Below are 25,524 nucleotides of genomic sequence, written 5' to 3' on the forward strand. Positions count from 1 at the left end.
TATCCCAGAGTGAATAATATAGTTCCTCAGTTTTTCTCTGAGGTAAAAGTGATGAGAACAGTGTCTGTTCACAACTGAGACATTTATTTGCACCATGCTGTTCCTTGAGATAATCATCATACTTTGTCTGTGTACTTCACATTTGTCACAGAGACTATGTATTTAAAAAGCATGTGTTCAAGTGTGGAGATTTAAAAATGATTGCTGCTTCTTCAAGGGCATTCTAAGAGAAACAGGAATTTCTTTTTTCTTCAGTACGTAGTGGTGAAGGGTGTCAGTTTAGTACCATTGCTTGATTTGTGCTCAGATGCCAGCAGTTTTACCACTGGTCAAATATCAGCACAATGAAAAGCACAGAGGACCCCCGACCTCATAGTTTTACTTCATTTTCACAGTAGACCCATGATGTCATTGGTGGTAATAACCCCTTTGAAATATAGGGAAATGTAGCTCGGAGGTACTAAGTGAAGCTGGGACTTGAACTCAGATTTTCTGACTAGCTTTCATTCTTTCCATTTACCACATCCCCAGCCTGGGGAAACGTTTATACTGGTTTAACCTGGTTTATACTGGTTTATACCCTTTAGGAGGACTTTATCTAGCAAGAAGGGAATGGGCTGAGGTTTGTTTAACAGATAGATCTGTGGATGTTTGAAGCCTGGAGACTGTTCTCATTGCTGCTTTTTAGGTGCTATGTCATTGCAAAATACTAAATGTTTTTGTTTCTTTATTCTGGAAAATACTGAGAATACCTTTCTCATGTAGCTGTGAGGATTTAGTTAGTTAACATGTTATGTGTTTAGAACCACGCTGACACAAAAAAAGCGCTCAATAGATTTAGCTTTTATTATTTACACGGAGATGGGGTTTGGGCATTGCAGCTGAGGGAACAACTTGAGCAGAAGCTGGGAACTGTGAGTCATGTGAACAGTAAGCACAACGGAAGAGCAGGCTGGGAAGTCAAACTGGAAAGGTAGATTTGAGTCCGATTCTTCGTGGCCCAGAGCTGTAAACCATTGCTCAGATTGGATCCCTACTGCCTAAGACAATGACAGGTCCATGACAGGTCCATGGCATGTGTGTTTGCACACTACCTGAGTATTGGAATATTTGAATAAATATAAGGAACGAGAGAGCAGGTACTCTTATCACCAGCAACAAATGTGGAGATGGTGACATTTCAGCTCAGAAGAATGAACAGAATTCTAATAAGCAAAGATATTAGAGACTATTATAGTGAGTGATGATACTATCTCACTAAATAATGTACTAGCCCATCAAGTTATTGTATTTTCCATGAGATTGTAAGGTACTTGGGATCATGGATTGTTTTATCCTTGCTCATATCTTAAACAGAGTACCTCATGCATGTTGGGGCTCAGTAGATATTTAGGCAGTGTCCCAGCAGTTAATTTGTAAACATGGTTTTTGTGTAATGTTTTTATTTCACAATAACTTTCAGAGAAAAAAAGGCCTTCCTGATTATAGAAGTTAATTCTTCTTTTTACTTAAATTGCAGAACAAGCAAATAACCACTTCCTTTTGCCAACAGGCAGTAATTTATTCAAGGTTGTTTATGTTTTAAAGGAGAAAAAAATATGACTTTTCGAGGACGATTCCTAAGCAGTGGGTCAGGAATGGCAAGGTATAGGAGTTTTGGAACCTTGTCTTAAAATTGATTCCTTGTGATTCAGAGTGAAAGTTACACTGGAAAGGTGAAACCTTTTGAATGATCTCATGTTCTTATTCAATTGTACATAATATAGGAAATGTGATTAGATATGTAATGAAAGAGCTGAGATTATAAAATTCTGAAATGCTAAGTATTTTACTTACTGGCCAAATACTGTTTTTCTTCTGTGCACATTATACTATTTTCATATAACCTAGGAATTAATTGGGAATTATGAGTTATAAGTAATCTCTTGCCTACTAATTTTCTCTGCTAATTATGTATTAGGTTAATATAACTTGTTTTCTCTTAAGGTTATATAATAGCAACATATTTTATTTTAGCAGAGGTCAGGGACTGTGGTAAATATTTTACAGACTAATACACTGAAACCTCATAACAGCTTTATAAGGGTCTAGGTACTGTTACCTTCATAGGTGATGTTATTTCTCACAGATGATAGATGATAAAAGTAAATTTCAGAGCGTTTAAGTGACTTGTCCAAAGTGAGAGTGAATCAGGGGAAAGCTAGGTAGATATCAGACCAGGGTTTGGACCTAAGAGCTAGCCCTCTTGTCCTTTACAGTACACTTCACAAGAGATGAAGAAAAACAATAGGTTTGGGCTGGATGTAGTGACTCACGCCTGTAATCTTAGCACTTTGGGAGGCCAAGACAGGTGGATTGCCTGAGCTCCCGGGTTCAAGACCAACCTGAGCCAGAGCAGCAAGACCTTGTCTTGAAAAATAGCCATGTGTTGTGGTAGACACCTGTAGTCCCAGCTACTTAGGAGGCTGAGGCAAGAGGATCGCTTAAGCCCAAGAGTTTTTGAGGTTGCTGTGAGTTGTGATGCCACAGCACTCTACCTAGGGCAGCAAAGTGAGACTCTGTCACCAAAATAAAAAAAAAAAAAAAAAGGAAAGAAAAGCAATAGCTTTGTGGGGCATTGAAGTGTTTTAGAGCAATGCTTTCCAATTGTGGATTCTTTTTTTTGTTTGTTTGTTTTATTCTTAAGAGACAGAGTTTTACTTTGTCGCCTTCCGTAGAGTGCTGTGGTGTCATAGCTCATAGCAACCTCCAGCTCTTAGGCTTAGGTGATTCTTTTGCCTCAGCCTCCCGAGTAGCTGGGGCTACAGGTTCCCGCCACAACTCTTGGTTATATTTTTTTGTTGTTTTTGCAGTTTGCCCGGGGCCAGGTTCGAACCCAACACCCTTGGTATATGGGGCCGGCGCCCTACTCACTGAGCCACAGGAGCCTCCCCCAATTGTGGATTCTGATCCATTAGCGGACTGTGAATTCTATTTAGTGGGCCCAAATCAGCATTTTTTTTTATTTTTTTTACCTGTTTTTTTTTTTTTTTTTTTTTTGTAGAGACAGAGTCTCACTTTATGGCCTTCAGTAGAGTGCCCTGGCCTCACACAGCTCACAGCAACCTCCAACTCCTGGGCTTAAGCGATTCTCTTGCCTCAGCCTCCCGAGTAGCTGGGACTACAGGCGCCCGCCACAACGCCCGGCTATTTTTTGGTTGCAGTTTGGCCGGGGCCGGGTTTGAACCCGCCACCTTCGGCATATGGGGCCGGCGCCTTACCGACTGAGCCACAGGCGCCGCCCCCAAATCAGCATTTTAAAAAAAATGAAATACAGCAGAAAATATCAACGTGTATGGCGTGTAGTAAGAGCAGGTATTATAGTGAAATGAATGTTCCAGTTTCATATGTATATATGTATGTATGTACACACAACGTGTATATATGAACTGAGTCATGTCATAATATATATTCCTTATTGTAAATCACAAACAAAATTTGGAACCCAGTGGCTTAGAGGATTGAAAGCAAGCTTGAAAATGTAATAAATGGGCTTGGCATTCATAGCACAGTGGTTATGGCACCAGCCACATACACTGAAGGTGGCAGGTTTGAACCCAGCCTAGGCCAGCTAAACAGCAGCTAGACAACTGCAACAGGGTGGTGCCTGTGGCTCAGTGAGTAAGGTGCTGGCCCCATATACCGAGCATGGTGGGTTCAAACCCGGCCCCTGGCCGAACTGCAACAAATAATAGTCGGCGTTGTGGCGGGTGCCTGTAGCCTCAGCTACTCAGGAGGCTGAGGCAAGAGAATTGCTTAAGTCCAAGGGCTGAAGGTTGCTATGAATTGTGACCCCACGGCACTCTACTGAGAGTGACAGAGTGAGACTCTGTCTCTAAAAAAAAAAACCAAAACAACTGCAACAAAAAATAGCCGGGCATTGTGGTAGGTGCCTGTAGTTCCAGCTACTTGAAGGCTGAGGCAAGAGAATCACTTAAGCCCAAAACTTTGAGGTTGCTGTGAGCTGTGATGATTGGGCACTCTACTGAGGGTGACATAGTGAGACTCTGTCTCAAAAGAAAAAAAAAAAAAGGAAGAAAGAAAATGTAATAAATAGAAGTAGTAGATGCTGGAGAAGAAATTCTAGGCTTGGCGCCTGTAGCTCAAGCAGCTAAGGCGCCAGCCATACACCAGAGCTGGCAGGTTTGAATCCAGCCGGGGCCTGCCAAACAACAATGACGACTACAACCAAAAAACAGCCAGGCATTGTGGCGGGTACCTGTAGTCCCAGCAACTTGGGAGGCTGAGGCAAGAGAATCGCTTAAGCCCAGGAGTTGGAGGTTGCTGTCAGCTGTGATGGCACAGTACTCTACCCAGGGCTACAGCTTGAAGCTCTGTCTCCCCCACACCTCCCAAAAAGGGGTGGCACCTGTGGCTCAAAGGAGTAGAGCGCCAGCCCCATATGCCAGAGGTGGCGGGTTTAAACCCAGCCCCGGCCAAAAAAATAAACAGCAAAAAAAAAGAAATTCTGAAGATAAACTAATTATAAATAATATAATAAAAGAGGGAAGAAGAGTTAACTTGTCTATATATTTGGGTAAAATATTATAATACTCAAAGTTGTTTTAACAGATTCATTAAATTTGTCCCTTTTTAGTAGGGTTTCACTCTAGAGTCAGTACAACTTTATTTTAATTTTTCCTTTTCAGACAAAGTTTCATATTATTACCCTCCGTAGAGTGCTGTAGCATCATAGCTCACAGCAACCTCAAACTCTTGGGCTTGAGTGATTCTCTTGTCTCAGCCTCCCGAATAGCTGGGACTACAGGTGTCTGCCACAATGCCCCGCTATTTTTAGGGATGAGGCTCGCTCTGGCTCACGTTGGTCTTGGCCTCCCAGAGTGCTAGGATTACAGGTGTGAGGCACCACACCTGGCTAGAAGTGTATTTTTTAAAAATTTCAAAACATCTCTGTATTTTCTAGTTTATACTTTTTCAATTTTATTGTTATTATTTTTTATTAAATCATAACTTTGTACATTTATGCATTTAAGGGGTTCAGTGTACTGCTTTGATATAGTTTTTTTTTTTTTTATAAAGGATTTCTAACTAACATTTTTTACTATGGTTAGAGAACATATCATTTCAATCCTTCTATATTTATTGAGACTTGTTTTAGGGTCCATTATTTGGTTAATTTTTAGAAATGTTATGTGTGTGCTTAAAAAGAATGTTTTATATTTCTTGTATTTAATGTTGTGTGTATGCTCATTGTAACAGGTTTATTCATCAAAGACTGCTCAAATCTTCTATATTCTTACTAATTTTTCATCTGCTTGCTCTGTTGCTTAATGAGATATAAGTTAAAATCTCCCACTATGATTATGATTTTTGCCTACTTTATAGTTACATAAGTTTTTTCCATATATGTATACACACACACACACACACATATATAGCTTAGATTCATATTATTAGTTACACAGAAATTTGCATTTATTATACCTTCCCGATTACTTTAAATTTCTGTATTTATAAAGTGATCCTCTTCATCTCTTTGTGTTAACATCCATTTTGTGTGACTTTCATTTGTGTTTATGTTTAATTTAGTTACTGATATTTTTAGATTTAAACACTTAACCATCTTCTTATATGCATTTTTGTGGTCTTGCGTATTCTGTTTTTTCTCCTTTCTTGTGTACTTTTGGATCATTTTGTATTGAATTTTTTAATTTTAGAAGTTAAACACTTAAAAAGCTTTTTTTTAGTGGTTACTCTAGATTATAGCATTAATCCTTCAATTATCAAAGTCTAGCATTAATTAGTAATTTTATCTTCTTTGAAAACAGTGTAAGAATGGTAGAAATCTTTAACTCTATTTTCCAATCTATATGCAATTGTTTGGTATACACAATCTGTATGCAATTTAATTTTGCATATGTTATGTTATACAGAGAATAGTCACTTAGTTTTACCCACATACTTATAATTCCTATTGGTCTTCATTCTTTCCAAAAGGGGTTCAGCGGTGTACCCAGGGATGAGACCAGGAGAGGTTTAGGCCAAGTTTAATGAAAGGGGACTGAGACCCACCTGGGCAAAGATGGTGGCTGCACCGAGAGTGGTTGGGAACTTGTTTTTTTTTTTTGTGATTTTTGGCTGGGGCTGGGTTTGAACCTGCCACCTCCGGCATATGGGACCGGTGCCCTACCCGCTGAGCCACAAGCGCTGCCCTGGGAACTTGTTTTTATACTGGGCATGCGGGAGGGAGATTCCGTAGGTTGCTGGAAGGCTTTGGCAGGCTTCGTGGAACTCTTGGGGTAGGGCCAGCTAGGACTTTTGTTCTGGGAGGGAAGGCGGTGGAAGGGTTTAGGCACATAACACTTTTCCCACTCCTACCATCTTCCATCAGAATGTTTTATTCCTCATGCCTGGAGAAGAATACCGTAGAATTTTCTGTACTGAGCCTCTGCTGATGACAAATTCTGTTTTTTTTTGGTCTGAAAATGACTTTATTTTTCAAAGAATTCTAGAGTGGTGTTTTTTTTTTTTTCCATCCATTAAATATAGTACTTAATACTGTCCGCTGGTTCCCATTGTTTTTTTGAAAAATTTAGCTCAATTTGATTGTTGCTTCTTTGAAAGTAATCTGTCCTTTTCTCTCCTTGGCTGTTTTCAAGATATTTCCTATATCTTTATTTAATTAATTAATTAATTAATTTTTTGAGACAGAGTCTCACTCTGTCATCTGGACTAGAGTGCCATGGCCTCAGCCTAGCTCACAGCAACCTCAAACTCCTAGGCTTAAGGAATCCTCCTGCCTCGGCCTTCCAAATAGCTGGAACTATGGAAGTGTGCCACCAGGCCTGGTTAATTTTTGTATTTTTAGTAGAGACAAGGTCTTGCTCTTGGTCTTGCTCAGGCTGGTCTTGAACTACTGAGCTCAAGCTATCTTCCTACCTTGGCCTCCCAGAGTTCTAGGATTACAGGCGTGAGCCACCATGCCTATCCTTTGTGGCTTACTGTTTCATAATTTTGGAAAATTCTCAGCCAGATACTGCCTCTCTTCCATTCCCGCTTTTGTCTCCCTCTGGCATTCTAATCATATCTATGTTATACCATGTTACACATTTTCATCCTCTATGTTGTTTACCTTTTCTTTTATGTTTTCTAACCTCTCTTCCAGTTCTGTAATTGTCTCTTAAGTTGCTAAGAGATTTAATCTGTTGTTAAATTCATATATTATTCTTACTTTTGATTCTTATGTTTTTCAATTTTAGAATTTATATTTGATTATTTTATAAATCTAAATGAAAAGTAAACAAAACAAAAAACTAAAAAAGGGAAAAATGAATCTCATTTATAAAATAATCTGGAGTTGCTGTTTATGTTGTCTTTTTGTTCATTAACGTGTGTTTTTTTTCCTCCAACGTTTCTGTGGTTATGTGTACTTGATTATCTTTGCCTTTGTTTAGACATTGTATTTGAAAAACTGTTTATAGAAATTTATTTTAGAAGCTAAGATCATGTTGCCATCCTACAGAAAAGATTTTCATTTGCTTTGCTTGCTGGATGCCTGGACTCACTGACAACCTGGGGTCATTTAAGGCATCAAGATTTAAAATTTTTCTGGGCCACCCATATGACCAAGTTGTTGTTGTAATTCTGGTTTATCCTTAATCCCAAGGTGAAGTCATTTGTGGTCCCAATCAAAACATGGTCTATTTACTAGGGCTTCCATGGTTGGCGGGCCCTGGTTTCCTGAAAAGGCTTATTATTATTTAAATAGACTTTATTTTTTAGAACAGTTTTAGGTTCACAGCAAAATTGAGCAGAAAGTACAGTTCTCTTATGCCTCCTGCCCACACATACTGACAAAGCTTTCGAGTGCATTGTCCAGTCTATAACTTCTGTCCTGGAATTTACAGTGTCTCCAGGAGAAAAGTAGTCCTAAATACCTGTACAACAATTAATATTCTAGATTTTTTTTTTTTTTTGGTCTTCTTCCACATCTTGGCTTGGTAATTCTTTACTACCCCATTGATTTCTGATGCCTTCAACTAGTTTTGTAATAATCAGTCCATTTTTTCTAGTTCTCAGTGGGAAGGTGGGTCTGAACTGTGTAGCCTTCTATCATCTAACACAATACTACTCCCTTTGTTATAAATTGTTGCAAGTAGATTTTGCATATCTGGAACAGATAAATCAAACTAAACATATCAAGGAAATGGCACAACTAAAAACCTTTTCTGTTAGCATCACAGTTTTAAAATTATACTTTCAAATACAGAGGTATATTGTAGAAAGTAGACTTTTAATCTTTATAATTTTTCATTGCAGCTCGTGATGCTGATGAGCGAGAGAAATGGATCCATGCCTTAGAAGAAACCATTCTTCGACATACTCTCCAGCTTCAAGTAAGAGTCTTTACATGGCTTCTGGATAGTTCATTTGTGTGTGTGTGTGTGTGTGTGTGTGTTTCTGATTTTTAAAACATAATTGCAATATGATGTTAATGAGAACTTCTAATTTCTGAGTTGCCTTTTCTTTTACAGTGTTATGTAATAAAGCTAATAGTCATTTATTTTCTTGTCCTTTGTGTATGGTAAAATACTGATTTTTGTCTAGAAACAAGATAATACAAAGCAATGCTGGGAATAAAATGCTGTGTTCAAATGTGCCGAATTCATTTTTAAATGTAGTACCTATTGTTGGTTATTGTTGGGTAAATTGTTGGATCTTTTGTGATACAAGAATGTTCAGGATTAAAACAAGACATGAAATGCTGCTTGAGGTTGAATCTTCTTATGAGACAAACCAGAGCTGGGATCACAAATTGACTCTGACCTTTTATAAGACAGTTTATTTTCAAATAAACCTATTTTGCAATACTGCCAAAAAATATGCATGATACTAGCTAGATAATTGAGAAAGTCAGTTAGTACTCTTTGGGATGGTAGTGAAAGAAAACTCAACCCAAATTGTTTGAAAAAAAGAAGTAAATCTGGCTTAGATGTGTTTTGAAGTAGGCGTAAGATCACAGGGACTCACATCTCCCATTTCTGTTTCTAGATCCAGTTTTGGGGTGTGTGTTTTATTTTCAGATAGGTTCTCCTAAGTCAACCTAAGATGGTTGCAGGAATTTCAGCCTCAAATACTTAGAACTCTTGAGTGCATAGGAGTCTTATTGACAGGATTGGTTTGATCATCTTAGTTTCAATCATGTGTCCAGTCCTGACCAGTCACACAATTTCACAGTCATATGGTTCACCGGAAGCTAGAATACTACTGACTTCACCAGAAACACACTGCTGATAACATGTGTTAACTTTACCTTACCCAACCCCAAGCCAAGTCAGAATAGGGAAAAAAGAGATGCTGGGTAATAAAAAGCAACTAATGTCTAATTTTCCAAACTGAAGATAATTTTCTATGTTTATTCTCTGATTAAAAAGCTTATATTTGTGACATATAGAGGACTTTGTTTTGAATATTTTCATTTTGAATCCTAGAAAATTGGTCTATGTAACCTTTCTTTCTCCCTATCTTTGTCTGTGTCAGGAATTGGCTTGATTAGAGAGGGTGTTATAGGATGCTATAGATGTTAGACTCTCTGTCACTTGCAAGTGTTCAAATAGAGGCTTCAAAAACATTATCTGAGGAGATGGTTATTAAGGGACTACAATAAGTGAATATAGAATTGAAAAAGGAGATTTGTAAGTTACTTACTGTATGAGTTACACTTTTTAAGCCCAACTTCATTATTTCTGTAGGTTTCTTTTTACTTTAGGCGGTTTCATAAATGACTACAGCATCATTTCAGCAAATTTGTGATCCTGTAAGGAGATGACATGTGATTTAAGAATCACATTAGACTGAATGTGGCAGATGAGGTTCCTCCCATGGTTGGTTAGTCTGACGTTCAGTGGTCTATTTTCACCTGTCCTCTGGACATTTCTACCACTATATAAACTGATGAGAGTGCTATTACTTGCTTTCCTCCAAACACATTTTTTTTTCATTTCCATCCTCCACATTCTTGTGTATGATAATTCTCTTTCTCTGAAATGTCTTCTGCCCTTTTCTCCGAAGCCTCCCCCTGATTAGCCCCTCCTTCTCCCATCCTCACCCCATCCCCAAGTTCAAAATCATCTCTTCCCTTGGAAGGCTATAGTCATTGCACAACTCACTAAGCCCTTACCATATTTTTTTGTTTATTTTTTAAAGTATATATAGCTCTCAGCTCCCCAGTTAGGAAGCATTCTCCTTATGTTCAAATACTTAATTTGATGCAATTTAGGAATTTTTTAGTTTTTGCTAAGAGAGATTACATATCCTTGGGAATAATAAATTAAAGTGTAGCAGGAGCTGACTCAGACCAAAAGACTCCCAGGCACCCGCTGGAAGAGGAAATGGCTTTGTTCATTGGCCAGGAGACTCAGTGGACTAGCGTACCCAAAGTGAGCCCCCCAAATCAATTTCTGGCCTTGGGTACACATGAAAATCTTATGAATTTCATAAGAAGTCTCAGACTTCTTATAGCTTTGATTCCCCCCCCTTTTTTTTTTCTTTTTAGCTTTGATATTTTAAAATACATATAATACAGAAGAGTTCCTTCCCCCCACCCCCACCCCAACTAAATGCGTGGAGAGGACAGGGCATTTAGAAATATGAAATTAAATATTCATTTGACTGGCAAAAATTCTCTTCCCAGAGGTAGTGAAGTATGGTAAAGAAACTCACTCTGGAGTTGGAATGTCTGGATTTATACCCTAGTCCAACCATTAACACTCCACTTACTGTCTTTGAGTTCCAATGTCTTTATCTATAAAATTAGGGTAATAGAAGTACCTACATAGCAAGGAATTGATAAATGTTAGTCGTCATTATAACATCTTCTAGTGTTTGGTATTCAAACAGTACTCAGTAACTGTTAGTTGATGAAGAACTAATGACAGGAATTAATGAAAAACCGCTGATATGTAGATTACTTTCCTATTGCTATTTATTCAATATTTGAAGTTGTCTGTTTCTTTTTAATTTAGACACTGTGGGGCAGGTACTCAGGGAGCTTGTCTTCCAAAGGGGCCTGGGAAAGGAGAGCCAGTGATGGCAGCTACCTCCTTTTTAAATATATCCTGGTATCTACTACTGTGTTAGGGTCTTTCCTTTGTTATTTTAATATCTCACAAAAATCTTACATGTGTTGTTGTCCCCAGGTTACAGATGAGGAAGCTTCTACCACATAGCTCAGCTTCCTAATTTGACCCTTGACTGTATTTACATGTCCTCTTTTTCCATTAAACTTTACCACTACCGTAGCCATTAAATTATACTATATTGGCTTTGTCCTCACTAAAAGCTATACCACTTTCTACATAGACTAAATTAAATTAAAAAGTGTTTGCTCTTGGACAACAGGTTTTTGTTGTTGTTGTTGTTTTGTTTTGAGATAGAGCCTTACTCTGTTGCCCAGGCTAGAGTATTGTGGCATCAGCCTAGCTCACTGCAACTTCAAACTCCTGTATTCAAGCAGTCTACCTGTCTCAGCTTCCTGAGTATTTGGAACTACAGGTGCCCACCATGATGCCCTGCTAATTTGTCTATTTTGTTTTTTTAGGAGAGACATGGTCTCGCTCTTGCTCAGGCTGGTCTCAAACTCCCGAGCTCAAGTGATCCTCCAACCTCGGCCTCCCAGAGTGCTGGGATTACAGGCGTTGGCCACCATGCCTGGCCGACCACAGTTTTCTTACTTTCTTCTTATCCACTTTATTTCTTCTGAACCTTTCTTCTCTCCTTTTGGTCTGAGCTCTATTTCTCCAATTTTTCTGGCCATTTAGTCCTTTTCTAGTTTTTTCTTGTTCCCCAGTATAGACCTTATGGTCTGCTTCTTTAACACTGTTTTTGCTGTCACCCTTAGAATTTCTTGTCACTAAATGTTTTGTGTTGAATGTAGTTCAGGTCTCTGTTCCCCAGAGTCCCCATTGCTTGGTTTCTCTGTTTCTAGTACTGTTAGAGATCACAAAAGTGAGATGATTGTATTATATATATATCTGTCACAGTTTTAATTCTGTCTAACTTTAATTGGTTATCCATTATTATTTATCAGTCTTCATATTAACTTCTTGTTAATTTCCAATTGAAGCCCCATTGTGGAATCTCTTCATCATATTCAGTATCTAATTATTGTCTCTTCTCTTCCTTCTAGAAAAGGTCTTTTTTTTCTTTAGTAGTTGGTAGTGATTTCACCTATACTTTAGTTCTCTGCTTTGCATATTCAAAAGAAAAAAATATTCTTACTCTTTCCCAAGGTTAGACATACTCTTGACCCGTGATGTTTCTTTTGAGATTGTGATCTTACTCTTCTACCCTCCAGCAGTCCTCACCATTTTTGCGAATTCTTCTAAACCTTCTATATAGCTGTCTCTTCTCTCCACCGCCCACCTAACTTTATATCTTTTTTGATAGATAGCTGTAGTCCTGCTTTTTTCTCCTTTTGAAGTTGCCAGTTAGATGTCTCTCTGGTACTCCATTCATCTCTTTTCTCCCCAAACCCATCTCTTTATCTGATTTTTTTTTTTTTTTTTTTGAGACAGAGTCTCAAGCTGTCACCCTGGGTAGAGTGCTGTGGTGTCACCGGTCACAGCAACCTCAAACTCTTGGGCTTAAGTGATTCTCTTGCCTCAGCCTCCCAAGTATCTGGGGCTATAGGCACCTGCCACAATGCTCGGCTATTTTTTTGTCGTTGCAGTTGTCACTGGTGCTTTAGCAGGCTCGGGCTGGGTTTGAACCCGCCAGCCTCGGTGTATGTGGTGGGTGCTCTAACCCACTGAGCTATGGGCGCTGCCTCTTTATCTGATTTTTATTTCTGTTCATGACAGCATTGTTCTCTGGGCCATTGATGTATGAGAGTTGAGATAATAGCTTATCCTTTTATTTTTAATTATTATGGGTACATAATAATTTTATATTTTTTTAGGGTACATGTGATGCTTTGATACAGGCATATAATATGAGTTGACCAAATCAGGGTAGTTGGGGTATCCATCGCCTTGGGGCTTTATTATTCTTTGTGTTAAGAACATTCCAGTTCCACTCTTTTTTTTTTTTTTTTTGAGATAGAGTCTTATTATGTCCCTGTCAGTAGAGTACTGTAGTGTCACAGCTCACAGCAACTTCTAACTCTTGGGCTTAAGCCATTCTCTTGCCTAAGCCTCCCAAGTAGCTGGGACCACAGGCATCCGCCACAGCACCTGGCTATTTTTTGTTGAAGTTGCCATTGTTGTTTTAGCTGGCCCAGGCTGGGTTTGAACCCGCCAACCTCAGTGTATGTGTCTGGTGCCGTAACCACTGAGCCACAGGCACCGAGCCTCCAGTTTTATTCTTTTAGTTATTTTAGTATACCCTAATATGTTGTTGATTCTAGTCACTTTGTTGTGTTATCAAATATTGTTCATTCTATCTACCTATTTTTGCACCCATTAACTGTGCCCACTTTACCCCTCCTCCTTGCTACCCTTCCTCGCTTCTAGTAACCATCATTTTACTTTCTATCTCCATGAGACCAATTGTTTTTAATATTTAGCTCCCTTATATGAGTGAGGACATGAGATTTGTCTTTCTTTCTTTTTCTTTTTTTTTTTTTTTTTGTGGAGACAGGGTCCCACCTATGCCCTGAGCAGAGTGCAATGGCATCGTAGCTCACTGCAACCTCAGATTCGGGCTGCGGGCATCCGGCTGCCTCAGCCTCTGGAAGCCACTGGGATTACAGGTGCTCGCCAAGGCGCCTAGCTGGTTTTTCATTTTCTTAGGAGTCCGGGGGTCTCACTCTCGCTCAGGCAAGTCTCAAACTCCTGAGCTCAAGCCATTCTCCCTCCTCAGCCTCCCACAGTGCTGGGATTACAGGAGTGAGCCACCATCCCCAGCAAGATTTATCTTTCTGTGCTTGGCTTATTTTACTTAATGTAACATTCTGTAGTTCCATCCATGTTGTTGCAAATGGCAGGATTTTCTTATTTTTGTAGCTATATAATATTCCATTGGGTATATGTACCATAATTTCTTTATCCATTCATCTCTTATTATTATTGTTATTATTTTGGAGACAGAGTCTCACTCTGTCACCCTGGGTAGAGTGCTGTAGTTCGCTATAACCTCAAACTCTTGGGTTCAAGCGATCCTCCTGCCTCAGTCTCCCAAGTAACTAGGACTACAGGCGCCTACCAGAACACCTGGCTAGTTTTAGAGATGGGGTCTCGCTCTTGCTCAGGTCGGTGTCAAACTCTTGAGCTCAAGCAATCCACCTGCCTCTGCCTCCCAGAGTGCTAGGATTATAGGTGTGAGCCACCATGCCCAGCCTATCCATTCATCTTTTATGGACATTTAGGTAATTCTAAATCTTAGCTATTGTGACTAGTGCTGCAATAAACATGGAAGTGCAGATATATTTTTGATAACTGAATTCCCCTTCATTGGATTTATACCTAGCAGTGGGATTGATTGCTGGGTCATATGGTAGTTCTACTTTTAGCTTTTTGAGGAGCCTCCATACTGTTCTTTATATGTTTGCACTAACTTATATTCCCACCAACAGTATACAAGTGTTCCCTTTTCTCCACATTCTTGTCAGCATTCGTTATTTTTGATAAAAGCCTTTTTTTTTTTTTTTTTTTGAGACAGAGTATCATTATGTCATCCTTGGTAGAGTGCGGTGGCATCACAGCTCACAGCAACTTCAAACTCTGAGGACTAAGTGATTCTCTTACCTCTGCCTCCGAAGTAGCTGGGACTACAGGCGCCTGCCACAATGCCCAGCTATTTTTTTTTTTTGTAGTTGTCATTGTTGTTTGGCAGGCCCTGGGCCAGGGGGATGTGGCCGGGGTTGTAGCAGGCACCCTAGCAGCTGAGCTACAGGCACCAAGCTGATAAAAGCAGTTTTAACTGAAGTGAGATTGTATCTTAGTATAATTTCGATTTGCATTTCTCTGATGACTAATGATTTTAGCATATTTTCATACCTGTTGATCATTTGAATATCTTCTTTTGGGAAATGTGTATTCAGATTTTTTGCGCATTTTTAATCAGATTAATGATTTTTTTCCTATTGAGTTGTTAAAACTCCTTCTGTAATCTATTATTACTCCCATGTCAGATGGATAGTTTGCAAATATTTTCTGTCATTCTAGGGGCTTTTTCTTCCCTTCCTTGATTGTTTCCTTTGTTGTGTGAAAGCTTTTAGTTTGATGTGATCCCACTTATCCAGTTTTTTCTTTGGTTGCCTGTGCTTTGGTGGTATTACTCAAGAAGTCCTTGCCCAGACCAACATCCTGAAGCATTTCCCCAATGTTTTCTTATAGAAGTTTCACAGTTTCAGGTCTTAGATTTCAGATCCTAATTAATTTTGATTTGATTTTTATATGTAGTGAGAGATAAGGGTTTCATTCTTTTGCATATACTTATTCCGTTTTCCCAGTGTCATTTATTGAAGACACTGTCCTTTCCCTGTGTTCTTGGCACCTTTGTCAAAGATAAGATCACTATAAGTGCGTGGATTTATTTATGGGTTCTCTATTTTGTTCCATTGGTCTATGTGTCTGTTTTTATACCTGTACTATGCTGTTTTGGTTACTACAGCTCTACTGAGTAATTTGAAGTCAGGTAATGTGATTCCTCCAGTATTATTCTTTTTGCTCAGGATGGTTTGGCTATTGTAGGTCTTTTGTAATTTCTTACAAAATGTAGAATTATGTTTTCTGTTTCTGTGAACAATTTCATTGGTATTTTGCTGGGGATTGCATTAAATCTGTAAATTGCTTTGGGTAGTAGAGACATTTTAACATTACTGATTCTTCTAATCCATGAGCTTGGAATATTTTTCCATTTTGTTGTGTCATTTTCAATTTCTTTTATCAATGTTTTATAGTTTTCATTAAAAGATCTTTCTCTTCTTTGGTTAAGTTTATTCCTAGGCATTTTATTGTATTTGTTGCTGTTGCCACTGGGATTACATTCTTGACTTTTTAGGTCATTTATTGTTGGCATATAGAAATGCTACTTATTTTTTTTTAAGAGAGGAAAAATTTATCTCAGATTATTATGAGGGTAGATGTGATTTGGCTACATAGATTGCTTTTGTAAGGTTACCGTCCACATTGTAGTTGTGTCCTTCACCCAGGAATTGTGCCATATTCCTGTGTAACGTACACATTATGTGGGAATTTACCCATTTCTTAGCTTCCTGCCCCACCACTAGTTTGTTTGAGACAGTCGTACTTTGTTGCCCTCAGTAGAGTGCTGTGGCATCACAGCTCACAGCAACCTCAAACTCTTGGGCTGAAACAATCCTCTTGCCTCAGCTTCCCAAGTAGCTGGGACTGTAGGTGCCCTCCATAATGCCTAGCTATCATTATTATTATTATTTTGTTGTTAGAGATGGGGTCTCGCTGTTGCTCAGACTGGTCTTGGACTCCTAAGGTCAAGCAATCCACCTGCCTTGGCCTCCCAGAGTGCTAGGATTACAGGCATGAGCCACTGTGCTTGGCCTCCTACCACCAGTTTTAACTTCACTGCATTATTCTCATATGTGAGCATTTAAGGTGCTGATGTACAAGCTCCAATTAAGTTTAGAGTACACACGATTTTTTTTTCTATTCTTATGACATTGCACTTAGGAGAATGGTCTCCAGATGCCTCTAGGTCAGTGGTTCTCAACCTTCCTAATGCCCCGGCCCTTTAATACAGTTCCTGTGGGTCGCGACCCACAGGTTGAGAACCGCTGCTCTAGGTTATTAAAGAGTGATAAGATCGCCATCTTTTTTATATGACGGAGTAATATTCCATAGTATACATATGCCACATTTTTTAATCTATTAATGTGTTGAAGGGTACTTGGGTTGTTTCCATGACTTTGCGATTGTAAATTGTGCTGCTATAAGCACTCAAGTACAGGTGTCTTTGTGATAAAATGACTTTTTTTTCCTTTGGCTAAATACCCTGTAGTAGGATTGCAGGATCAAATGATAGGTCTACTTTTAGTTCTTTAAGGAATCTCCGCATTACTCTCAGTAGGGGTTGTAGTAGCTTGCAGTCCCACCGACAGTGTATGAGCATTCCTTTCCTTCACATCCATGCCAGCATCTGTAGCTAAGGGCTGTTCTCACTGGGGGTAGGTGATGTCTCAATGTGGTTTTGATTTGCATTTTTCTGATGATCAGAGACAATGAGCATTTTTTCATGTGTTTGTTGGCCATTAGTCTATAATCGTAGGAAAAGTTTCTGTTCATTTCTCTTGCCCAGTTTTTAATGTGGTTGTTTGTTCCATAGGTCTGTGTCTCTATTTTTATGCCAATACCATGCTGTTTTGATCACTACAGACTTGAAGTATATCCTGAAGTCTGTTAAAGTGATGCTTCCAGATTTGTTCTTACTGTGTAGAATTGCACTGGGTATTTGGTTTTTTTGACATGAAGTGTAGGACTATTTTTTCAAGATCTGCAAGATATGAGCGGTGCCTGTGGCTCGGTGGGTATGGTGCCGGCCCCATATACCGAGGGTGATGGGTTTGAACCCGGCCCCAGCCAGCTAAAACAGCAGTGGCAACATTAACAAAAATAGCCAGGTGTTGTGACGGGTGCCTTTAGTCCCAGCAACTCGGGAGGCTGAGGCAAAAGAATAGCCCTAGCCCAAGAGCTAGAGGTTGCTGTGAGCTGTGATGCTACGGCACTCTACCAAGGGCAACAAAGTGAGGCTCTGTCTCTTAAAAAAAAAAAAAGATCTGCAAGATATGACATTGGTATTTTAATGGGGATTGCACTGAAACACTTGGGTTCATATGGACATTTTAACAATGTTGATGCTTTTGAGCGATGAGCATAGTATATTCTTTCATCTGTTAGCATCTTCTACCATTTCATTCTCAGTGTTTCAGTTTTCTCTGTAGCGAGCCTTCACATCCTTCGGTAAATATATTCCAAGGTATTTCATTTTCTTTGGTGTTCACGGGAAGGGTGTTGTTTCTTTGCTATGCTTCTCTGCTTGACTCTTGTTGGCATAAATTGCCAGTCTGACATCTTCAGTGTAGAATACAAACATAATTCTTCAGCACAGCCTATAATACAACATTGCTTATAAGAATACTCTTTTGACAAAGCAAATTCTAATTCTAAATTCTGTAAAGCAGAACTATGTTTTACCTTTTATGGCCCCACTTTATTTTACCTCAAACCCAAATAAATTCTTCCACAATTAGCTAAAATTAAGTCATGCTTTTTCTGTCACTGCATTCAGGGACTAGTGATGGGGCAGGAAGCTAAGAAATGGGTAAATTCCCACGTAATGTGTACGTTACACAGGAATATGGCACAATTCCTGGGCGAAGGACACAACTACAATGTGGACGGTAACCTTACAAAAGCAATTTGTGTGCATTGATTTTGTATCCTGAGATGTTGGTGTTAAGAATTGTGTTTGACAGTTTGACACAATTTTGTCAAATTGTGTCAAATGCTTTTTTAGCACTTATTGAGAGGGTCATGTGGCCTTTTTTTAACTTCTGTTTATGTGATGAATTACATTTATGGATTTGCATATGTTGAACCAGCCTCATATCCTTGGGATGAAACCCACCTGGTCATGATGAATTTTTTTTTTTTTGATGTGCAGCTGAATTCTGTTTGCTAAATTTTATTAGTATTTGTGCATCTATATTCATTAATGATAACTGGTTTGTAGTTTTCTTTTTTGTTGTTGTTGTGTCCTTTCCTGGGTTTGGCATGGGGGAGAAATTTGCTTCATAGAAGGAGTTGGGAGGGTTCCTCCCTTCTCAATGTTATGGAATAGATTTGGCAATATAGTTATAAGCTCTTCTTTAAAGGTTTGGTAGAATTTTGGTGTGAAACCATCTGGTCTAGGACTTTTTTGTGTTGGAAGCTTTTTTATTGTTGTTTCAATTTTGGTGCTTGATATTTGTTTGTTTAGGAGTTCTATTTCTTCCTGGTTGAGTCTAAGGAGGTAGTGTTACTCTAAGAATTTGTCACTTTCCTCCTCATCTTTCAAATTTCTGGGCATAGAGATTTTTGTAGTATTCAGTGATAATATTTTTTATTTCCGTGGTATCTATTGTTATGTCTGCTCTTTTCTTTTTGATTGAGCTTATTAGAGATATTACTATTTTGTTTCTGGTTAATCTCGCCAGTTGCTTACCAATTTTATCTTTTCAAAGGACTAATTTTTTGCTTCATTAGGCATCCGAATGGCTCTTTTGTTCTTGATTTCATTTAGTTTTGATGTGATTTTGTTATTTCTTTCCTTCTGCTGGGTTTAGGATTGGATTGCTCTTCCTTTTCCAGTTTATTGAGATGATTCATTAGATTATTGACTTATGTATGCTCTTTCTGATTTCTTGATGTGGGTGTTTAAGATGATGAGTTTCTGGGAGGCGCCTGTGGCTCAAAGGAATAGGGTACCAGCCCCATAAACTGGAGGTGGTGGGTTCAAACCCAGCCCTGGCCAAAAAAAAAAAAAAAAAAGAAAAGATGATGAGTTTTCTTTCCAGAACTGTTTTTGCAGTATCCCACAAGTTTTGATTGTTTGTGGCCTCATTTTCATTTTGTTCAAGGAATCTCTTGATTTCTATCTTATCTCCTCCTGGACCCAGCTATCACTCAGCAATAGGTTGCTTAGTTTCCATGACTTTTTGTGGGGATGAGTGAGTGTTTTTGTTGGCATTGAATTCTAATTTTATTCCATTGTGATCTGAAAAGATAAACGGGATAATTTGTATTTTTTAAAATTTGTTAAGTCTTTTTTTGTGACCTACTACATTGAGGCACTTAACTACCAAGTTCCCAAAGGTCATTGATAAAGAAAAGGTCTTGGGCGGCGCCTGTGGCTCAGTCGGTAAGGCGCCGGCCCCATATACCGAGGGTTGCGGGTTCAAACCTGGCCCCGGCCAAACTGCAACCAAAAGATAGCTGGGCGTTGTGGCGGGTGCCTGTAGTCCCAGCTACTCGGGAGGCTGAGGCAAGAGAATCGCTTAAGCCCAGGAGTTGGAGGTTGCTGTGAGCTGTGTGAGGCCACGGCACTCTACCGAGGGCCATAAAGTGAGACTCTGTCTCTACAAAAAAAAAAAAAAAAAGAAAAGGTCTTAAGGGAAGCAAGAAAAGAGAAAAAAAGAACATATAAAAGGACTCCGACACATCTGGCAGCAGACTTCTCAGTGGAAACTCGCTTTACAGGCCGGGAGAGAGTGACATGACATACTCAAAGTGCTGAAGGAAAAATACAAACAAGAGCTGTTTGTTCCATCAGCACCAGACCACTCCTACAAGAAATGCTAAAAGGAGTGCTTCAATCTAAAATAAAAGAACGTTCTTGTACAGCAACAGTGCCAATATGAAAGTAAAGTATTCTATCATAATGCTGTTTAATGTGGGCAGACATAAAGCCAGATATAAATTTCTTTGGTTTAAAATCTCATAGAAGCCAGGTACAGTGTCCTTTGCCTATAATTCCTATACTTTGGGAGGGTGAGGCAGGAGGATAGCTTGAGGGCAAGCATTCGAGTCCAGCCTGGGCAGCATAGCAAGAGTCCATCTCTATAAAAAAAAGAAAATTAAACAGGTATGGCAGGAGGCTGAAACAGGATCACTTGAGCCCAGGAGTTTGAGACTGCAGTGAGCTATGCTGATGTTACTGCACTCCAGTCTGGACAACAGAGTGAGACTCTGCTTCCAAAGGGAAAATAAATAAATAAATAAATAAAATTAAGTAATTTAAAAAACATATAGAACCATACATCTAAAATAATTAAATGCAAACACAACACAGAGTAATAAAGTTTAAATTATCATTAATATGATGAATGATATTGCCTTGCTAAAAGTGGGTTGCTACTTACAATGTGAAAATGGCACTGACTGTTGGGAAAAATACAGCCTTTTAAGTTCGGCATGCCTACGCTTTGTGTGGAATACGAGGACTCTGTCATCCTGCCACTTTCCTACCGAGAAGCCTTCATTTGTACAGCACATGTCATGGGGTTATTTGGCCTTTACTTTACACAGATATGTCTTTATACAGTGTCACTTTTACGACAGATAGTACATGGTGCCAACTTGATTACATACACACGGCCAGTGAAATAAGGTGGTAGCACTTGGCTTTAAGGTTGTTAGTAGGCTGATTCAGTGTGTGGTTATACTCATTTTTATAGATTATCAGAAATGAAAACATAGAAGATTGTTGTGGAGACTTTTTTAGATTCCAGTTTGAAGATACTCATGTAGATGTTTGAGTGCTATTAGACCTTTTTCAGTTTTTTGATACTTAAACTAAATGGCTTCTGTGATTATTCTTTGTGCCAAGAAATTAGGCTTTATTTGTCCTCATATGTATCCCTTCTGTAGGCTACTATAGACTGTGTCTTCACTGCTTATCACATTGGAATTTCATCATTATTATCCCATAATTTCATATTTTTTTTTGCCCTCACTGGCTTTGATCTCAAGCCCCAAGAGAGAAAGGATATGATAATCCTTTGTGAGAATGTTGGGGCTGAGGGGAACCGAGAGGGCCAGTGCCAAACTCACCAGAAATACCATTCATCTGTGGGTAAAACATCATCATATAGAAAGGAGATATGGCAGAACTGCAGGTTATCCTCGAGGCTAGAAAAACACCAGAGCCATTGTGAAGCCTTCTTTTCAAAAGAAGATAACTCAGGTATGATAATCACATGTCTGCCCAACTTATAGATGAACATGATTTAGTATTTAAGGTGTAATTTACGAGAATAGCTGAAAAATTAATCTTTAGAATTGAGATGGCTTGATTCTACCCTTGTTAACTGTTATGGCTTATGTGTTTAACTGGGTGACTAAGATTAATAGAAGTCTTTTTTTTTTTGAGACAGATTGTCACTATGTTGCCCTCTGTAGAGGACTGTGATGTCACAGCTCACAGCAACCTCAAACTCCTGGGTTTAAGCGATTCTCTTGCCTCAGCCTCCCAAGTAGCTGGTACCCAGTACAGGCACTCACCACAACACCTGGCTATTTTTTATTGCAACTGTCATTGTTGTTTGGCAGGCTGGATTCAAACTTGCCAGCTCTGGTCTATGTGGCTGGTGTCCTAGCTGCTAAGCCACAGGCGCCGAGCCGAAATCTTGTTTTTTTTTGGAGACAGAGTCTCATTTTGTTGCCCTTGGTAGAGTGCCCTATGGCGTCATAGCTCACAGCAACCTCAAACTCTTGAGCTCAAGCGATTCTCTTGCCTCAGCCTCCTGAGTAGCTGGGAGTATAGGCGCCTGCCACAATGCCTGGCTGTTTTTAGAGATGAGGTCTTGCTCTGGGCTCGGGTTGGTCTCAAACCTGTGAACTCAGGCAATCCACCCGCCTCAGCCTCCCAAGAGTGCTAGGATTATAGGCCTGAGCCATCGCGCCCGGCAGTAGAAATCTTTTGAGTGTTTTTCTGATAATGTTAAATCACTTTGCTGATGATTAGCTTTTTGAACATAGTTTTCAATTTCAATATGTAAGATCTTCAACTGTATCGTTTCCCCTGGATTCATTAGATTTTATTTGTATCATGTAGAAAAATAGGTGTTTTGTGTTTCTCACTTGAAGCCCTTTGTTCCCCAAAGGAAATGACCATGATACAAATGTGCCACCTCTTCTATGGCCAGTTACTGGGGTTTCCCATAACAAGGAAGATTCCCTTAAGGGTTGTTGCCAGTGTCCTTGCTATTTCTGAGGGCAAATGTATTTCTGGTTCCTAAGTTGGAATTTAGGATTCTGTGATTCACTTTTCTTATGAATAGTGTTGTACTGTTGATGGCTTATATATTTTGAACTCTTGGGAAACAACTAAGAACAAATGGTCTAGATTTATAAATAGCTAAAGGTTATTAATTTAATGGCTAGAAATTTATTTTTACTATGGACTTTTTTTTTTTGAGATAGAATCTCACTATGTTGCCCTCCATAGAGTGCTGTGACATCACAGCTCACAGCAACCTCAAACTCTTGGGCTTATGCTATTCTTTACCTCAGCTTCCCAAGTAGCTGGGACTACAAGTGCCTGCCACAACGCCTGGCTGTATTTTTTGGTTGTAGTTGTCACTGTTGTTTGACAGGCCTGTGCTGGATTCGAACTTGCCAGCTCTGGTGTATGTGGCTGGCGCCCTAGTCACTGAGCTACAGGCGCCGAGCCTTTAGTATGTATTTTTAGAGAAATCTCATTATACATAGTGTATTTTCTGCCTTTTTCTTTTTTTTTCAGTTTTTGGCCGGGACTTGGTTTGAACCCGCCACCTCCGGCATATGGGGCCCCACGCCTTTGAGCCACAGGCGCCTACCATGCCTTTTCTTTATAAAAATAATCTTCCATGAAATTTTAAACAGTGCATGCTCAATTCAGAACATATAGAGCACAGAGAAAAGTTATTTAGGTGGTAAATATTTATTGAGCACTTACTGTGTTCCATGGACTGTACTAGTTGTAGAGGATATAACTGAATAAAGCCACACATAGCCTATGCCTTTATGGAGCTGAGTCTTGTATAAGGAAGAAAATAATAGTCATGGGCAGTGCCTGTGGCTCACGGAGTAGGGCGTCCGCCCCATATACCCGGGGGTGGCGGGTTTGAGCCCTGCCCTGGCCAAAAACTGCAAAAAAAAAAAAGAAAGAAAGAAAATAACAGTCATAATAAGAATTGAGTTTTTGGGAGGGTCTCACTCTATTGCCTGGATGAGGCATAGAGTATATATGCATTATATATATATATATATAAAGTATATAGAATTTTGGGCGGCGCCTGTGGCTCAAAGGAGTAGGGCGCCAGCCCCATATGCCTAAAGGTGGCGGGTTCAAACTCAGCCCCGGCCAAAAAATAAAAAAAAGTATGTAGAATTTTGTATACTTCTTTTTTGTTTTGTTTTGTTTTTTTTAAATTTTATATACTTCTAAACTGCATAGAAGTATATAAAATTAAGTAATAGCTTTCCTCCACCTTTTTTCTGATTGTCTCATTTACTTAATTTCTAATCTTGCAATTATAGTGCATAAAAGATAGAGCATTTAAAATTAATGGTAAATAGACCATACAAAGCATTTTCACTCATCTGCTGGTAAGGAGCTGTGCATTTCTAATCAAATTTGGCAACTCAGGTGTTTTCAATGAAATCTACAAGTTGTTTCAGAATAAAGTTAAGTGATGCAGAACGTTACCTGTAAAATTAGGGCAAAAATACCTATAACTTTGAAAATTAAATAGTATTAAAAAGCTCATTAAAAAGAAAAAACAACTACAAGGCTGGACATGACTTATGCCTGTAATCCTGTCACTTTGGAAGGCTGTGTTGGGAGGATCCCTTGAGCCCAGGATTTTGAGACCAATATAGTGAGACCCTATCTCTACAAAAAAATAGAAGAATTAGTTGGCCATTGTGGCAGATACCTGTAGTCCAGGCTACTCAGGAGGCTGAGGCAGGATTACTTGAACCCAGGAGTTTGAGGTTGTTGTGAGCTATGGCGATGCCATTGCACTCTAGCCTGGGCAACAGAGTGAGATCCTTTCTCAAAAAAAAAAAAGAATGCTCCATCCACACACGTCTGGCCTCTCCTATTATCAACATCTCCCACTAGATTGGTACATTTGTTACTATTAATGAACCTACAGAGAGTCATCATTATCACCCAAAGTCCATACACTACATTAGGGTTCACTTGTGTTTTCTACGGGTTTGGACAAATTTGTAATGACGTTTATTCCCTACTATATATCATACATAGTGGTTTCACTGCTTTAAAAATCCAATGTGCTCTACCTATTCATCCTCTCTTCCCTACTAGTCCTTGGCAAGCACTGAACTTTTTAACATCTCCATAGTTTTTCCTTTTCCAGAATGTCACGTAGTTGTCATCATACAGTGTATAGCCTTTTCAGATGGCTTTCAATCAGTAGTGTGCATTTATGTTTGCTCTTCGTCTTTTCATGGCTTAATAGCTCATTTCTTTTTTTTTATTGTTAAATCATAGCTGTGTACATTAGTGCAATCGCCTGTACCCATTCTAAGATGTACCACAGATGTGGCCCCACCCATTACCCTCCCTCCACCAAAACCTCCCCCCTCCCTTCCCCTTCCTTGGCCCTTTCCCCATAGTCTTGTGCTATAGTTGGGTTATAGTCTTCATGTGAAAGCTATAATTTAGCTTCATAGTAGAGCTGAGTACATTGGATACTTTTTCTTCCATTCCTGAGATACTTTGCTAAGAAGAGTATGTTCCAGCTCCATCCATGTAAACATGAAAGAGGTAAAGTCTCCATCTTTAAGGCTGCATAATATTCCATGGTATACATGTACCACAATTTGCTAGTCCATTCGTGGGTCGATGGGCACTTGGGCTTCTTCCATGACTTAGCAATTATGAATTGGGCTGCAATAAACATTCCGGTACAGATGTCTTTGTTGTATTATGACTTTTGGTCTTCTGGGTATAAACCTAGAAAACGAATTATAGGATCAAATGGCAGGTCTATTTTTAGGT

General features: G+C 39.1%; 1 protein-coding gene across 9 annotated transcripts in view; it reads left to right on the plus strand.

The window, feature by feature from the left end:
- The window catches only part of OSBPL9 (oxysterol binding protein like 9), a 222,440-nt gene that overhangs the window by 117,624 nt on the left and 79,292 nt on the right, over positions 1 to 25,524 (plus strand). For all 9 annotated transcript variants that reach the window (XM_053576467.1, XM_053576470.1, XM_053576466.1 and 6 more), the window contains one exon: positions 8,320 to 8,396. In XM_053576467.1, the coding sequence (XP_053432442.1) occupies positions 8,320 to 8,396 (77 nt within the window). The remainder of the gene's footprint in view (positions 1 to 8,319; positions 8,397 to 25,524) is intronic.

Source organism: Nycticebus coucang, chromosome 22 (genome assembly GCF_027406575.1).
Source record: "Nycticebus coucang isolate mNycCou1 chromosome 22, mNycCou1.pri, whole genome shotgun sequence".
Taxonomy (NCBI): domain Eukaryota; kingdom Metazoa; phylum Chordata; class Mammalia; order Primates; family Lorisidae; genus Nycticebus; species Nycticebus coucang.